At 38.7% G+C, this 18,792-nt stretch overlaps 1 protein-coding gene across 6 annotated transcripts in view; it reads left to right on the top strand.

Moving 5' to 3' along the window:
* ADAMTS12 (ADAM metallopeptidase with thrombospondin type 1 motif 12) overlaps positions 1-18,792 on the top strand; it is a 390,838-nt gene that overhangs the window by 270,643 nt on the left and 101,403 nt on the right. For all 6 annotated transcript variants that reach the window (XM_078365627.1, XM_035291707.3, XM_078365626.1 and 3 more), the window contains 5 exons: positions 3,633-3,776; positions 4,352-4,496; positions 9,439-9,531; positions 10,945-11,090; positions 15,078-15,247. In XM_078365627.1, coding sequence (XP_078221753.1) covers positions 3,633-3,776; positions 4,352-4,496; positions 9,439-9,531; positions 10,945-11,090; positions 15,078-15,247 — 698 coding nt within the window. The remainder of the gene's footprint in view (positions 1-3,632; positions 3,777-4,351; positions 4,497-9,438; positions 9,532-10,944; positions 11,091-15,077; positions 15,248-18,792) is intronic.

The following is an 18,792-nucleotide window of genomic DNA, read 5'->3' on the forward strand; positions in this document are numbered from 1 at the left end:
AGAAAAAAAGAATCAGACAAAATGACCAAGTGGGATTTATTTCCGGGATGCAAGGCTGGCTCAGTATTTGAAAATCAGCATAATCCACCATTGTAACAGGCTAAACAAGAGAAACCACATGATTATATTAATATTAATTTTAGTAGATAAAACATTTGACAAAATTTGACACTCACTTATCATAAGAAACACTCAGAAATGGAAATTTCTTCAACTTGATTAAGAACATCTACAAAAAATTTATAGCTAATATTGTACTTAGTGCTGAAACAATGAATATGTTTACCCTAAGATCAAAAACAAGACAAGGACATCTGTTCTCACCACTTTTTATTCAACATAGTACTAAAAGTTTCAGCCAGTGCAGTAAGACAAGGAAAGGAAATAAAAATCACACATATGGGAAAGGAAGAAACAAAACTATTCCTATTTTCAAGTAACATCATTGTATATGTTGGGGACCCCATATACAATGAGAGAACTGATCTTTGACAAAGTTGACAGAAATATACAATTGAGAAAGGACACCATATTTAATAACTGGTGCTGGCAAAATTGGATATTCATATGTAAAAGAATGAAACTGGACCTCTATCTCTCACCAAATACAAAAACTAACTCAAGATTGATCAAAGACTTAAATGTAAGTCCTGAAACTGCAAAAATCCTAGAAGAAAACCTGGGAGAAACTCTTTTAGACATTGGCCCAAAGAATTTATGACTAAGACCTCAAAAGCAAATGCAACAAAACAAAAAATCGCAAAACAAATAGCCAAATGGGACTTAATTAAACAAAAAACTTCTGTGCAGCAAAAGAAATAATCAATGGAGTAAACAGACAACCCACAGAGTGGAGAAAATATTTGTAAACTATACATCTGACAAAGGACTAATATCCAGAATCTATTGGGAGTTTAAACAACTGAACAAGAAAAAAACAAGTAACACCATTAAAAAGTAGGACTAGAATATGAACAAACATTTCTCAAAAGAATACACAAAAGTGGCCAGTAAACATATTAAAAATCCTCAGCATCACTGTTCATCAGAGAAATGCAAATTAAAACCACAGGGAGGTACTGTCTCACACCAATCAGAATGGCTATGATTAAAAAATAAAAAAATGACAGATATCAGTGAGGATGTGGAGAAAAGATAATGCTTATACGTCATTGTAGTTGGAACTATGAATTAGCACAAACTCTATGGAAAACAGAATGGAGATTTCTCAAGAACTAAAACTAGAGCTATTATTCAACCCAGCAATCCCACTACTGGTTATATACCCAAAGGAAGAGAAATTACTGTGTAAAAAAGATACCTGCACTCATATGTTTATTGCAGCACTGTTCACAATAGCAAAGTCATGAAATCAACCAACAGATGATTGACACTGAAAATATGGTATATATACACCATGGAATACTACACAGCCATAAAAAAGAATGAAAAGATGTCTTGTGCAACAACATAGATGAAGTTGGAGGCCATTATTTTAAATGAAATAACGTAGAAAATCAAATACCTCATATTCCCACTTACAAGTGGGAGCTAAACGACGAGTATGCATGGATATACAGAGGGAAATTGTAAACACTGGGGACACCAAAAGCTGGGGAAGGTAGGAGGAGAATGAGTTGAAAAGTTACCTATTGGGTACAATGTTCACATTTGGGTAATAGGTACACTAAGCCCTAACCTCAGCCTTATGCAATGTATCTGTGTAAAAAATCTGCTCATGTACCCCCCCTGAATCTGTAAAAATCAAGAATAGAAAAAAAATGTTAAGGTGCCTCTCAGGTATTTCTTTCTTAAGTTGTATAATTATAATTAGCTATGGACCAAACTGAGAAACAATGAGCAGATCAGTGAAATGGCCTGGGACAGCCAATAAGGAGAAAAATATAATAAATCAGTATCCCAAGAAGACACTCATCATAGTTTAATAATAAAGATATGACTTTGTTTTTTACAAACTTGTTTGTTTCATCAGTGATTGTATATAATGCAAAAGAGAAAGTAACTTGTACTATAACCCAAGTGAATAATTTTACTTTTATTTTGAGAGAAAACTTACAAATCCATTTGTTAGAGTCCTAGATTAATTATATGGCTTGCTATATTGAAATATCCAGAGTTAAGAGGATCATTATTCATGTAGGTTTTTAGAACCTTGCTTGCAGTTTAGAATTTTGACTATTGAACAGTTAAACTTGTAGAGTACTTCAGGAGCTGGGTAGGGCTGGATTTGCAACAGGCTGGGGAAAGTCTGCTCAGAAGGAAGCGTTCATTGAATCCATTGAATCGTATTCCTTGTGGGTGAGTGATAAGAGCTTTGTACATTAATTCTCTGACTCCTTTGTGAGTTTTGTATTCATGTTGAATGTGATTAGAAGTTGGATATGAGTTTCCCGGTAAGAGGAGTTAAATTTCACTACAAAGAGTAAAAGGTCATATGGATTTAGAAATTTAAGCCAATGTCTCCAGGTTTAAATGTCCAGTGTCTCAAAGTCCATCCCAGTGGAGAGAGTTCTGGGAATCTTCAGAAAGCATCTTTTGGGTGATCTTGAGAACGTAGCTTATAAACAAAGACTTCTGAGTTAGCTTCTTCCCCCAGGAACCCCCATGCCATGTTGGATGGTTAAGCTCTTTAAGGTCCTTCAAGGCTGCTTCACTGGGTCTGCCCTGGCAGTGGAGGAAGGTCAGGGGACAAACCAAGTGACACATGGACAAGAGCATTGTGTTAGGAGCACAAAGATCTGTGTCTAAAACTTAGTTACCACTAATAAGCTATATGACTTTGGACAAGTCTCCAAGTCTAAACTTTTTCATATGGAAAAGGAAAATAAGCTAGATCATGATTTTTAAAAAAAAGCAATTTTTAAAAAATTATATCATTTATGAAGCCCTTATTATCTGCCAGGTACCTTGTTAAGTGGTTTTTAATTTCAGATCTCATTGTAGCACTAGGATGACTACCCCATCTTCTAGGAAAGGAAAATGAGGCAAGTTTTGATAATTTATAGGTCATTTAAGTGGCAAGACTGGAATTCAAATCCAGATAATCTGTCTTAAAGACCCTGCTCTTAATCACTGAATTAGGAGGTCTCCTTAATGTGTCCACTATCGGAGGACTCGTGTGGCAATAGTAGAAAGACACCTATCCCTCAAAGCTCGTAGGCTTTGACAAAGTCTCCCAGAGGCTTCTCTTTTTATGCCCTCTCTTAAATTATGATGAAAAGGGAGAAGGAAGGTTTTGTTCTTTTGTTCTGTGTGCTGTGGTTGCTGCCACAGGAGAAAGCAAATAGCTGGGGGCAGGATTTGCCTTCCTGACTCCTGACTCATAGAAAGAAACTCAGACAGAGCTCTTAGCCTTCTGCCAAGCAGAAGTTTCTGAATTAGCTGTGTGGCCTCCATGGATGCATATTTGACATAAAGCATGCCTACAGTGTTTCCTGTGCTTTTCAGTTTGAAAATTAGCTATGCCCCTGAAACTTCAAAGTCTCACTTTGCAAACAGTTGCCTCCTATACAAATGTGGCTCTCTGTGGGTTATTATGCTCTTAGCAAAATTGTGGTTTTTCTCCGTTTAATGCCTGCCGGCTCTTCTTGTGCTTGGTTCCTCCCTGCCAGCTTTGGTATCCAGCATGATGGCAAAGAAAATGACTGTGAGCCTGTGGGCAGACACCCGTACATCATGTCCCGCCAGCTGCAGTACGATCCCACTCCACTGACATGGTCCAAGTGCAGCAAGGAGTACATCACCCGCTTCTTGGAGTAAGTGACATGTGTCTCATGATGCCCTCTCTTTAAATCAGAAGCTGCACTGAGTTTTACACAGAGAAGCTGATGCCTGGAAAAGGCTGGGTTCCATCCCACAGGCCACAGTGTCTGGGTGGTATCAAAAGGGGCGGATTTCACTTCTGTGTTCTGATCCTGAGGTCTAGATGGGCCCTGCTCTCTGGCCACAGCCAGGTGAGCATCCTTTCCCATCCCAATTGCTCCTGCCCCACAACAGCCTTTTATGAGCTAATTATGAATTAAGCCCTTGGGAACTGGCAGGAACAACCAACACAGGTCAGAAGTGGTCACTCAAGCTTCATCGAGAGTAGGATAATGATTTTCAAATTTTACCATGGCTTGTATTTTCTAGATAAACTAAGCTTATGGTGTGGGATATGATTTGCATTTTCTTTTATTAACACTCTCCTTGGGCCTAGAGGGGTCTCTGCCTTGTAAAAAATAAAGTTGTCTTAAAGGACAAACAGTAAACCAGAGGGGAGTTTGACTGAAAGGCTGAAGGTGAAGGGACTCCTAAACAACTCCTCTCATTTCCGTTAACTTGTTTTCAGCCGAGGCTGGGGATTCTGTCTTGATGACATACCCACAAAGAAAGGGTTGAGGTCCAAGGTCATTGCCCCAGGAGTGATCTACGATGTTCACCACCAGTGCCAGCTACAGTATGGACCCAATGCTACCTTCTGCCAGGAAGTAGAAGTAAGTGTTGGCTATCTTGATGCCACTTGCTGGGTATATGCAGGGCTTCAGAGCTCCAGCATGGTGAAGGAAGGACCAGGGCAATATTTGGAAATCTGAAGCTTTATATTTAAGGCAAGGTGCGTCTGTAAGGCAAAACAATTAAGCTGGAGTCATATTCCTTGACATTGCCCCATTGGTAGTCTACGAAGCATACATTCCGTTACAACTGGGCGGTGGTCGAGACAGTTCCACAGTGATTTTCAGGATTCAGTGATTCACATCTGCAGACTCCATAGCAACCAACTTAATCCCTAAAATTGCTCCCTTTCTTGAATTTCACATCTGGCTGAAGAGTACCAGCAAATCCCAAGGTCAAAATAAGATTTATTCACCAATTCGTTCTTCTCGTTTATTTTCAACATCCAAATGATAATTCAGGATTTGGCACCGTACCTTCTGAAGAGTCTTCTTCTTTACCACTGCCACGGCCTCAATTCAGGCTCTCATCATCTTTCCTTGCTAGTAATTACCTCCTACCTCGTCTCCCTTCTATTCAAATTGTTCCTCAAGTTGTCTTTTAAAACCACAATCTAAGCATGGTCTTCTCTGCCGTTAGAGTCCCCGATGACCACAGGATAAAGTTCCAGCTCCTTTTGAGGCAGTCCTTCATGATGTGGAACCTGTCTATTCTCTGAACTCATCCCTTTTAATGCAGAAGTATCCATGCTAACACATAAATATGGATGAGGCAAATCTCACTGAATCCCTGCCAGATTCTGTGCTACGTACAGAATATGGAGAAAAGATAAGCGCTCAGAAATAAATGAGACAAAGTCTCTGCCCTCGAGGAGCTCGTGGTGGAGAAGCCAGGCATAAAAATTTTCATACAGTGAGAAATTCAAAACGAAACCTAGAAAAAACTTAAAAGGGGGTGTAAATAACAGTGCTTAGACAGAACAAGCAAAGTAGCCGAGAAGGTAAAGTTGATACAAAAATCCTCTCCCCTCACTTCTAACTGGCTACCAAGTTATGCCAATTTTGCCTCCTAAATATATATTTTTTTTAAACAAAGTTTCTCTCTGTTGCCCTGGCTGGAGTGCAGTAGTGCGAGATCTCAGGTCACTGCAACCTCTGCCTCCCCTGTTCAAATGATTCCCGTGCCTCAGCCTCTCGAATAGCTGGGATTACAGATGCCTGCCACCGTGCCTGGCTAATTTTTGTATTTTTAGTAGAGACAGGGTTTCACCATGGTCAGGCTGGTCTTGAACTCCTGACATCAGGTGATCCACCTGCCTCAGCCTCCCAAAATGCTGGGATTACAGGTGTGAGCCACCCAGCCCGTCCTAAATATTTCTAAAATCTACCTGTTCCTAGATGGCTCCAGCAGTTCCCTGATTGGTTGAGTCTGAACCCTTAACTCTGATTCATTTTCCAAAATGCAGCCTAAGTAAACTTTACAAATGGAAATCCATTTATAAATGGATTTATAAATACTCACTCCCCTTTGAGTAGAATATCTCATGGCCTTCCCATTTTCTGGCAATAAAGTATGAATTTCCTAAAATGGCTTAAGAAGGGGCTTCAGAGTTCACTCTCCTCCTGCTCTCTGGCCTTATGTTTTAGAATATTGTTTTAGCCCTTCCCTCTATAGTCTGGTGCTGATTATATGTATATGGAACTTTATCACTAATCTTCCCTACCTGGGAAACCTCTCCTTCGTGTGTTCATCTCTTTATAGCTCTGTACTTTATATCATTTCTTTACCTTTATTTTCTAGTTCGCTAGTTCTCTCTTCAGATTTTTCCAATTATGCGTTATATTTAACCTACATATTGACTTTATAATCTAACCATATTTTATTTATAGGAGTCTACTTGGTTACTTTTCTAAATTTTCTCTCTTTTCATGATATTTTGTTCCTAATTTTAAACTTTTGGTGTAATCTTTTATTTCTTCAATAACATATGACATACTTACTTTGCAATTTATAGTGAGTACTTTTACTGTTCAGAATCTATGTGCATCTTTTTCTCCTATTTGGAGTTTCTTCTGGCTTTCACATATTATGTGATATTTCCTTTTGTGATTTTTGCTTTTATTGTGAGATTTTAGTTATAAAACTTTATGTCAGTTTTCCTTTAGGGCTCACATGGCTGGCACATTCTTTCAGAGAAATATATCTCTGGGTCAATTTAAAATGCTACTGACTTGATGTTGTGTTGACTTATGAGCAGCACGGGGGCGAGTGTGGATACGAACTCTCAGGAGTAACGTTTGGACCCTCCTTCTAGCGTTAAAATCAAAACAGAAGTGTTTTCTGTGTACCTAGATTTTTTTCGGGTCACCCTTGCACTCATGGCCTTATGTGAATGTCTCCAATAAGAAACAGGAGTCTCCCACTTCCCACTTCCCACGGGCCTAGCCATTGTCCCCAGTGTCTAAGTGACTAATAAATCTAAGATCTAAGTGACTAGGTTTGCATCTCCAGCTTAACACTTTTGCTACATTTTTAGCCTCTGGGGAGTTTCTTTGCTTTCTTGGTGACTCAAGGATTCCCTTAAAACTTTAAAATATTTTATGCACGATTTTAGAAGATTTATAGAGGGAAGGGTTTTCAGGGTATCTTGTTGTTTACTAGAAACAGAACACCCGAGTTACCTCTGGTCAGCTCCTCTTTTGTGTTTATCTGTCATAACAGCCTCCATTCTCTGAACGCGCTGGGTTCTCCACAACCTCCAGGACCCTGCACACTCTGGTTCCTAAGAAACATCCCTTTTGCTCATCATTTGAGTCTCAGCTTAAATATTTGTTCATATCATATCATGAATTTTCTTTGTCAAAGCCTTATTAGACTACATTTTAGGTTCTTGTTTACTGAACTGTCTCCTTTCCTACCATGTCAACTCTCTGAGGAAATTTTTATCCCTGACACTCAGCAATGCTTAGCACATAGTAGGCACTCAATAGATAAGTGAATGAACACTTCAGATGCCTTTATATGGCAGCCAAGTTAACCTCATCCTTTTCCATATTAACAATATGCTAAAATACCAGAAAACGGAGCATCGTTCATCTTAGAACTTCTTATTTTGAAATTGTTTAAATTCCAAAAAATTGAAAAAATTAGTACAAAGTTTCTGTGTAGCATTCACCCAGTATATCATCCTTTCTAAATGCTCAGTGAACTTGAAGTAAAAGAAATCCTCAGAAAGAAGGGAAAAATAATAAAAGGGAGTGATAAGCAAGAATAGATATTGAGGCTGATGTGGAGATAACAAAAGGGCTTCAGTATTCACATCCAAATTGAAACAGACAATTATGTATTCTCCTTGAGCAGGGCCAGGATTTAGAACCAAGACCTTTGCATGAAGCTGTGATTCTTAAAGAGGTGTGCTTCAATGAAAGGATAAGCTAGAAGAAATCAACCAAAAGGAAAGGAAGATGACAGAGAAGCATCTTTTATCTCAGCCTGCTTTCTAGTGGGGAAGTGGGAGGGTGTGTGGAAATACTGATAAATAACTTTCTCACTTGGAAATTCTTCACTACAGGCCATGCTCATGCTAATCTAGAGTTTAAATCTGTACCCTGTATAGCTTGATTACCTCCATGACAATAATAATAATAATAAAACATTTGGCCTGGAGGTACTATGGATGCCTGGAAATAAAGGTGAAACTGCCCCAGAGGAATCAACACACATTCAATATGGCACAAAACTCTGATTAAAAAAGCCACCCTTCAGATGGGTTCATAAATCAGCCTCTAATTCAAAATATAATATAATCTACCTTCACCTAAGTGAAAAGAGACAATAAGTCCTCAAGAACCTTCAAAAATTGAATTTTTATAAGGATAATAAAATAAATAAATAAGAATGAATTGTATATGAGAAAAAAATACTATAAGATGTATGTAAGGCAGACATGCAGAAGAATAAATCCAACTTCTGGAAATGAAAAGTGTGGTTATTGACTTAAAAATTCAGTGGATGGATTAAACAGCAGACTTGACACAGTTGAAAAGAAAATCAATCAACTGGAATTTAGAGCTGAGAACATTACTTCCCATCCCACTTGGTTGTTTCTTAGGGGTGTATGATAAAGGAGGAAGTTTCTTCAATTTTCACATAGAAGAAGATTGAGAGCTGGGGAATATGAAAGTGAGGTTGAAACATAAAGCACAAAATCAGAAGGTCCATCAACAATAATTACAAGTTCCAAAAGGAAAGGCAAAATTTAGAGAAAGAAAGATTAATAATTTTCTAAAATGGCTTAAAATATGAAGTTGTGTAATGAAAAAATACGTTCAGTGTAGAATACAATAAGTGAATAAAACAATGGAAGATGAGTAGACAGAAAGAAAATACTAATAGGTAGATGAAAGCAGCTAAGCTATTTCAGATGACATCTAAGAATCCTGCCAACCTTCTTTTGTCCCCACAGGGGTAGAAATAAGAAGGAATATGAAATTCTCTTCCTGGAAACTGAAACTAGCTGACTACTTTGGGTAATAAGTGAACAAGCTGAGGCTTTCTAAGTGGAATAGTTTCCATTTTCTTCACTGAGCAGACTTAAGTTATAACCACCCCCAACTGTTAGTAATCAGATTGCCTTCCAGCCACAGTTTAGATTTACATTTCATAGACAATCAACAGTTACCCTTCCCAAGGGCAATGAGTGCTGGGTATTGTGCCAAACTTATAGAAATGACCATCTCAACCCGTAGAAAACAGGTTTTATCTCTCATTTCCATTTTACCTCGTATGACCTATAGACCACTGTTAATGAATGTTGACAAAGTCTAAGTTACGCTTGACCTGAAAACGCTAATGATTACTGTCTGTCACTCTTAGTCACTAACGACAGTGGCATTTATTGTGAGTGTGTATATTTTACTGTAATTATAGGAATGCTTTGGGGCAAGTATTGAAAATACAAAAAAAGTGCAATTTGTTTTCTAGAACGTCTGCCAGACATTGTGGTGCTCCGTGAAAGGCTATTGTCGCTCTAAGCTGGATGCTGCTGCAGATGGAACTCAATGTGGTGAGAAGAAGGTGATGTGTCAGGCCGAGAGATTAGGTGGGAGGGCAGTGGGCGCAGAGTTCTTGGAAGGAGCTGAGGAGAAGGTACTAGAGGGCAGTTCTCTATGGGGGAAGGGCAGTGAGTGGAGGTCGCAGTCAGATCAGCTGGAGGAGAGCACCCCACATCCACCACTCCAGGTGAACCTGCATTGGGAGCAGGTAGTTAAGGAGGACTGAGGCCCATTTCAAGCTTCCCTTGCAAAACATCTGTTTCATCTTTCCCTGATGGACTTCTATGGAGTTTGTGGTCAACATTTTGTAAGCTTATTATCAGCCTTTCTTTTGACTTTTTCCCTCCCATATTGAATATTGAAAAGGATAAGCCAGAGGCTTCTTTCCAAAAATGGAGGATTTAGGTCACTTATCATTCTTGCTCATCAACTGGCATGACTGCATTTCTTAAAGTTCTGCCACTTTACTAAACAGGAAAGTCAGACACCTCAGAACTCAGAAATGTTTGATACCCTCTAGACTGAGTGTCTTGCGGACCTAGAGCTTATGTGTTTAGTGGGCATCTTTATGCAGCTTGAGTGTGGCAGGACCCCTCACTGAGATTAGAGAACCCTGACAAAATACATAGTGGCCAGAAAAAAATGAGGGGAAAAAAAGGGTATCAGGCAATAAAACATGTCTAAATCCTCCAGGAAATGTGGCTTTTCACAACAACCACGTAGCATTTCCTTTCGTTTTCATTTTTGTATATTCACTCTCCTAAACTGATAGTTGTGGAAGGATTACCTTGAAGAGGGAAGAGAGTTGATTTTTTCCTACTTGCTTACTTGAAAGGCCAGAGCTACAAACAATGGTTAGAGTTAAAGAAAAACAGATAATGAAGAACCTCCTAACAACTAGTGTATTTGGGCAGTGAAATTGACTTTCTGCAGGATGATGAGTTCTCTGTCGCAGTCATTAAATACCCGGAGAGCTACAAAGAAGTGCTATTCACCGTGCCAGTGCGGGAACTATCGTCGTTTGCAGCAAGATAAGGATCTTGCACCAGAAAGTAAATCAGCTATGTTACTAAGCAACTATGTTACTGAGCATACTAAGCTGACATGCTTTTCATAACAAGACTTTCTCAGTGAGGGAAGTAGCATGTTGATTTATATTCTTGTGTGCAATCTGCCAACCACACTGTGTAGCACCCCTGTGATTAGGCTGTGATTAATAACATAACGATTCCTTCCATTCCTGAAACTCTCTAACTCTACAACCCAAGACTCTTGGAAGAAACCGGTATGGGCCCTTCTTTGTTTTACATCCGATGTGTGACTGTAGAAAGCCCACGTGCTTGCAGAGAATTGGGTTTAGACTTCTAGGGCTCTTGACTCAGCTTGCTATGGTAACCTTCCTGACACGTCCATGTCCTGCCTCTTCCCTTTCCAGTGGTGTATGGCAGGCAAATGCATCACGGTGGGGAAGAAACCAGAGAGCATTCCTGGAGGCTGGGGCCGCTGGTCACCCTGGTCCCACTGTTCCAGGACCTGTGGGGCCGGAGTCCAGAGTGCAGAGAGGCTGTGCAACAACCCTGAGTAAGTCCAGATAAATGGATTTCCCTTCCCTTCACACGTGCTTGATGGGGCAGTCTTGAAAGGCACGACCTCAGTGATCCCAAGCCCCCTCAAGGGAAATTAAACGGGTTTCCCAAGACAAAAAGAAGGTTCACAGAGAGTGGGAAAAAAAAATTGGTTCTGTTTTGTTTTGTTTCATTTAGGCTTGGCACTGGATTCTTAGTAAAACTTGGATAAGTAAGCTGATCTTATCGTTTGGGGAAATAAGCAAATTTATTTTACGTGTGCAATCTATGTGAAAGCTTCTAGGAGATTATGCAGTTAAATCTTTTAAAATAACTCTGCTTTATCAGTAAGAGATTAGTGAAACCCAATTTTGCTGATAAAATTATCGCTTGCTTTCAATTATAATAAATATGCAATTTTATGAAAATATTTCTTTTCTTAAGCAACTAGTAAAATAGGTACATTTTTTAGAATAATTACTTTTAATATTTTTAGATAACGATTTTTATAAACCTTAAAGTTCCTAGCAGCCTGTTAAGGATTCTGTAAATGCTATTTTATAAATGACTTTCAATTTTTTAAGCAAATTGCTCAATTTTTCACACATTCTATTTGTATGACAATATTATATATGAGGTAAATTTAAACTTGTTTGTTTTTCAAATACACATTACATTCTTAATTTCATTATTTTCTGATGCACTGTCTCCTACGGAATTTCCTGAAAATGTGTATGTGATGCCTTCTTTAAGTGGAAATTATATTGTTTCTTTTAGCTAAATTTACATTCATCTACGTTGAAGAGTAAGAGTCACATTTTTTAGAGGGCAAGCAATAAAAGTGATTTTATCCTTCAGTATCTCAGTTCCAAAAATTATTTGTCTTTTTTGTTAATAACTGTATTACCTAGATGTATAGTGTTTATATATGTATAATATATCCAGGTATATATTATACATATATATACACTATATATTATATATTTTTTCTAGGGGTTAATAAATTAGTATGTGTAAAGAATTTAACACAGTACCTACTACATAATAAAGTGTCAATAAATTGTAGTTATTATATCTTTATCATTTACCACACTTATAAGCATGCATTTGAAAATTCTTCACAAAATTATTTAAAAATTTTGCCCTTTGATAAAAGTTGTTTTCATTTAAATATAGAGTTTCTGTGACTTCCAAAATTCAAAACCAAGAGTTTCTCATAGAGTACTTTATTTTTAGAGAAAATTGTAATTTAACAGTTTGTTTCACTCTAATCCAGAAATGTGATTTCCATTTTCACTTGAGTGATCAGAAAAGAAAGGCAATTTGCTCTGGGACTCATTGTCAATGCTGTATATTGTACCACCACCAGTGTATAACCTTCTTAGGAGGCTGGTCAGTGACCTGTGATTATCAGAGAAGGGAACTGCTAGTTGAGGAACTGAAGGATGAATCTCTAATTTGGCTTCAGGAGAAAGTTCTAATTCTCATCTCCAAGGCCACAGTTTGTCATAGAGTGTCCTTGGGTGAGTGAACATGCCTGTTCTTTGTTGCTGGTTTGCTTTAATTCATTAGAACACTGTCAGTGGAACCAAATCTTAGATTTGGATTTGTGATTCAAGTCACAGATAAGGCCACTGCATGAACCAGCTGACTTCTGGACTGCATCCTTGCTGTGGGTCAACTATCTAGTGAAAACCCAGCAGAGTTTGGCTCATAAGAGACTGTCAGTGATATTGGTTGGATGGAAGTGAATTGGAGAGATACCAAATTATAGAGTGTCACTCCATCATCACAAATAGAAAAGCAGCCTAACATTAAATATCTTGGATAATTCTTGGTACCTCCTACAGGGGGTCAACAAATGAGGAGCCTACTATGTGAACTGCCTTGGTCAAAGCTGTTTCACTCTTTCATGAGCAAGGAACAGAAGTTTACTCAGGCCACATTGAGGGAGGGGAGGTATAGAAAATCTCATGGGCATTCATGGAGAACAAAGTACAGCAGAACCAACAAGAATGACAGCTGCAACCAGAACTTGACAAGACCACCAGGATTTGAGGACTCAATCTCTCAGGATTCTGTGGTCAAGCGGTGTAATACAGTGGATGAGAGCTCAGCCTTTGGATCAAAGAAGATGACGGTTCAAATTTGACTCTGCCACTACCACCGGTGTACTCTCGGGAGATGTTCTGGCTTTCTGTGTATCTGGAATATGATTTCATCTGGACTGCTCACTCGACATGCCTTCTGCCTTTGCACCGAGAAGCCACTTTCCAGTCATCCTGTAGGACCATTCTCCAGGACAAGCCCTTCTGTAAATCCTTCTCAACTGGCCTCATTTCTATGGCTTTCTCCCTTCACAAAACTCTCATTATACTTTCAGTCTGGGATACATAGATGCTGTCTTAAATTTTCTCTCATTTCTTATATAGGTTATTTTTTTCTCCTCAACTAAATTGTAAAGTTCTAGGAAGCATGGAGCATGGCTTGACCTCCATTTGCACTCTCTTCTCCATGAACGTGGTGTTGAGCACATGATAGCATATAAATGCTGGTTGATTATTATTCACAATAACAAAAAAAAGCTGTCAGTTACTGAGCTCTTATTCTGTGTTAGCTACCCTACTAAATCTGTATGTGTATTGTCTCATGCAGTACTCACAACTTGTGAGATAAAAGCTATTATGCTCATTTTATAAATTAAAAAAAAACTGAGGCTCAGAGAAATAAGGTAACTTGTTCAGATTCATCTAACAAAAAGGTGATGTCAAATTCAAACTCCAGGCTATTGGCACTCCTGCAATAGGAGGAGGCGTAGTCCCTGATTCAGATACTGCGGCAAGATGGAGACCAGGGAGCCTGCCTGGGAACCTCTCAAAGGATGCTTAATCTCATCACCTCTCTGAGAGCTGTGAATACCGTCTCCCATTTTGAGTGATCCATTGTTCCTGATATGGAACAATGCCCTGTTATGCCCTCAAGTGTATCACAAAGGAAAGAAAAATCAAAGAGTGATTTTCGTAAAATAAGTTTAACTTATTCACTCATTGGATATTTATTAAGCATCAAAGTACTCTTAGGCACCCCAGAGGACACAGAGCTTGGACGGTGCCATCAAAGAATTATCTTTGGCAATGATAAGTTCAGGACATGCAGGCAGCTGGTACATGAAATGTCATTTAAGAGGAGAAAAAAATAACTTCTGGTGGAAATCCAGGAAGAATTCATGATGGAGGTAGCATTTATTTGGTTCTTCAAACATGGGCAGTATGTAGACATATGGAGACTTTAAGGGAGGAAAAAAATCTATCCAACGGTACAGACAAGAAATATTATATAAGGCACTTGGCACCACTGGAGCAGTGTAAGATGAAGCAGAGTGTTGGAAGTAAATTGTTAAGGTGAGTTAAGGCAGGATTGTGAGGCCTTTGAATGCCAAGCTCGAGAGGCTGATGTGACCATTGGATGCCGTTAGAGATTTTAAAACAGAAAACTAAAATAACAAGGTAATCTGAAAATTTTAACCTGATAACGGGTTGTACTGTGAGTTTAATTTTGAAAGTGGGCAGAGGAGGGATAGGAATGGAGATAAGAATTGGACTGGTTTGATTATTGTAGAGTTGAGGAGGAAGAAACAAACGTAAATATACAACTGATGACGAGGCAACTGATTGACTGTGGGATCTGAGGAAGGCGAAGATGGATGATTCTGAAATCTGACCACTCAGAGAAGCATATTTGAAAAAAAAAATGATGTATCCTTTTTCAGCTCACCTGGAGGATATACAGTTGGAAATGGTATACAAACTATTTCAAAATAAGCAAGGACTGAAATGTTGGCAGGCAAGGAAAACAATGTGTAAAATATGAAGTATTTATTTAAAGGGTAAGTTTTGAGGGCATAGAGAGACATTGTTTGTCAAGGCCAGATACGAGGGGAGTTTTAAAGAAAAATGTTGGCCTTAAGCATACTAAAAGAATAGCTTGTCTATTTCATTTGCAGACCAAAGTTTGGAGGGAAATATTGCACTGGAGAAAGAAAACGCTATCGCTTGTGCAACGTCCACCCCTGTCGCTCAGATACACCAACATTTCGGCAGATGCAGTGCAGTGAATTTGACACTGTCCCCTACAAGAATGAATTCTACCACTGGTTTCCAATTTTTAACCCAGGTAAGGAGCTGTAACAGTGTATCTCAGATATAGGAAACAGCCATTCTCAAACCATTTGTATGTCAGTCAGGATTTCTATGATATACAAAGTTTAACAAAGAAAATTGTACCACCAGAAATTTTGTAATTTAGAAGATGGAAACGCCGACCTGGTTAAGTTGATCGGTAAATGTTGAAGACTGAATACATTCAAGTCTGTCTGAGCTTTGTGGGAGATAAAAGAAGTTTATAAAACATGGTGACTCACTTCAAAACTGCTGAGGTGCAATTGAGCAATTAATGGGGCATGGAGGAATTTAATAACTAATTGCTTGTTGATGGGCATGAGGAACTGATGGTGATTTATTCAGAAATTCAGGAGAGAAGGTCATTGTGGGTATGGAGTAATTGCAAAAAAATAGGCTTCCAGTGAAGCAGTTGATGATTCTTAAGACTACTCATGCTTTCATGAGCAGTCTTTTCACCAGAAGAAAGAAAAGGGAACGCATTCAAAATAGACTTATTCCAAGTGGGAGTAGAATAACAGGAGGAAAGCAAGATAATAGGAATGAATGAACATTTCTGGCCCAGCTCTGGGCCAGAAATTAGCATTTTACATGTACAGGAGTATGAGAAGGGTAAAAAGTAAAATCAAACATCTCAATGTTGCAAGTCAAGGATGGGGACAAAACGGAGTTGGAGAATGGAATAGCAGCCTTGGCAAAACTTCCAGAGTAAGGACCAGTTACACATTCTCTCCTTAAAATGAAGAGGAATCAATGACCATCAGCTAGAAATCAACATCAGATAACATTTGGTGTTGTTTGCTGTTACCTGATTAGGAAATGAAGCAGAAAAGATTTTCCTGAGCTAAAGAAATTTAAGGCAAGGTAGTAAAAAATAACTAATCAAAGTTTCCATGATTTTTGAGTTCCAGAAAATCCTGTATGACAAGACACAAGAAAAATCATAGATTTGAGAATCATGTATTTTGGCTGTTGGAACAATGACTTATGCAATAGCTTTTGAAGGAAAGACTCTGAAGTGCTTTGCTCAGCTCAGGTCTCCAAAATACCCCTATGGCTCTCGGTTGTCAAGGGCAACAATTGGTTGCCCGCAATTGTTCAGTGTTATTTATGCTCTAGAGGAGAAAACCAATCAGTTATTGGTGCAATTTAGCTTCCAGAGTCAGGCATTTGAATTCAGGAAAACCCATGCATATACCCAGGTGTACTCCAAAATTAACAAGTGACGAAAGGTACATTTAGTCAGTGCTATCTATGTGTAAATCCTGCACATTGTTAAAACTACTTGGGTCAGTGGTCCTGTCGACTCTGAATGAGCAGCCTGTCAGAGCTAAGAGAGCATAGCTACTCCAGTGGTGTCACATGTGCTTAGTATGGGATTCCCCCCTCCCAGATACACAGTTGGATTTGTGCGTATCTAACTCTGATGGCTCAAGCAGCGGGAATTGATTCAGCTTTGCTTTTCATTTGTTTTCAAGCATTCATCATGTGCCTACTTTTTGACTAGCATAGCAATAGGTACTAAAGAAGTGAGAGTTATACAAGTAGACATCAATTCCACTCACTCTAGAGTGATTGATTTGCAGCTCTAACTCAGATGAAGTTTGCCACCGCTGACCTTACTCCCTACCCGGTCAATCAGCATCGGTCCTCTATCCAGGTACTTTCTTTACAGACTCCTAGGCTATTATTTGGTCATTAGCAGATAATGACTTACCGGCTAGCCTGAATAGCTGCTACTTTGAACAGCACACTGATTACTTTCCCCATTATGCTCTGTCTACAGAGTTGCTATTTGCTTAGTTAACAGCATCCCTGGCAGTAGGTCGTTCATGTCAAAAAGGATGGATGGAGCATTTTTTCTGTGCCAAATATCGAGTGCCTCACAGCCTCCCAGGCATCCTTTTAGAAATTACCAGAGGATGAAATAAACGTACAGCAGAGTTTTCTTCCCCCTCAGTGGGCAGTGATACTTCCCACAGCACTTTATATGCTTTCTCTAATTTTATCTCCACAAGAAAATCCTTCAAGGAAAAGCTAGTTTTGACCCAGTTTTTAGAGATGAGCTAATAGGTTCAGAGGTCCTACGTAACTTGCCCAAACTCAGACTATAGGATAGAACCAAGTTAGTCCAGGCCTGACTCTGCAGCCTGATCGGTAAGCACGAAAACAAACAGGGACTGGGTGAAGTTCATTTCCTTAATACCGATGCACTGAATTTTGAATTTTCCCTAAGGCAATGTTCATGTCTCTAAAACCTTCCATTATTTCATAAGCCAGGAGCTCTAGTGGAAAACCTAACCACCCTTTGTAGTATGATTAAGGCTCAGTTTATTAAACCTATAAATCTTACCCTTGAAAGCCAGTGTTTTCTAAACATTTAAGCATTGATGACTAATTATTACATTACTTAAATAATTAAAGTTGTGATTCAAAGTTTACTTCTTAAGCATCTTAACCAAAAAGACAGAACTTAGAGCTACACAGTAAATAGAAAACTCTTACTGCACTTAGCCTAGTCTAAAACGTCAACACAGCCAGGCATAGTGGTACACACCTGTAATCCTAACTAGTCAGTAGGCTGAGGTGAGAGGATTGCTTCAGTGCAGAAGTTTAAGGCTGTAGTGACCTATGAAGACCCTGCCTCTATAGAAAAATAAAATAAAAATAAAACATCAACAAAAAGGGTTTAATTTATTTTAAAAAATTATTTCTACTTTTGTTTTTATACCTGTCTGGGGTTACTATAGAATATGTTCATTTTAATGCCTTCTTATATTTCACTAATACATATTTCTATGTATTGTGGGGATTACAATAGCATTACCATATTAGAAAGTACAAGAATACCATTTTAGACTAGCCAAAGAGTTCAGACTCTTGGTGATCACTTGACTGATTTAGGGCTGTGATACAGAGTCAGAAGTTTTCATTTTTGCTTTGTCCCTCAAGCTGATTTGATTTTAGTTATTAAGCTGAGCTTCCTTTTTAAGTTAAACATAACTTCTTGCATCATTAAAACATTTTAAGTTACACCTTTTGCTTTGAGATTTAGCATTTCTTGGGATCTGTTGAGGAGCGGCAGGGGTGCACACCACAGATCCCTTCTCTTCATGTGCACACTGCCTTCCCCTTTTGGCCTTCCCTTACCGAACACAAGTTCAAAAATAAAATGATTAAGAATTTCAAGACAGAGATGAAGGCATTCAAGCAAGTGTGAGGTCGTGGATGAAAGCACAGGTGTTATGCCCATGAATCCCTGCACGTGAATGGAGTTTAGAAACTGGATTCTTTGAGATGATAAACTCACATTCCAGTCTATTCACAAAACATGAAATGCATCAAAACTTTTCCTTGCCTAAGAAATATTTTTGTCCTTCTTAGCAAGTTAGAGCTTTTGTTTCTATCATTTATGAAGATCATTATCCAAAAATGTTGAGCCATCCTGTTTCCGCAAAATTAAAAATGCAAACTTTGATTCAGTAAGTTCATCTCTTTTCTTAAGCTCCCTTTGAGAGGATTAATCAGACAGTGGGAGGG

This window comes from Callithrix jacchus, chromosome 2, assembly GCF_049354715.1.
Source record: "Callithrix jacchus isolate 240 chromosome 2, calJac240_pri, whole genome shotgun sequence".
Taxonomy (NCBI): domain Eukaryota; kingdom Metazoa; phylum Chordata; class Mammalia; order Primates; family Cebidae; genus Callithrix; species Callithrix jacchus.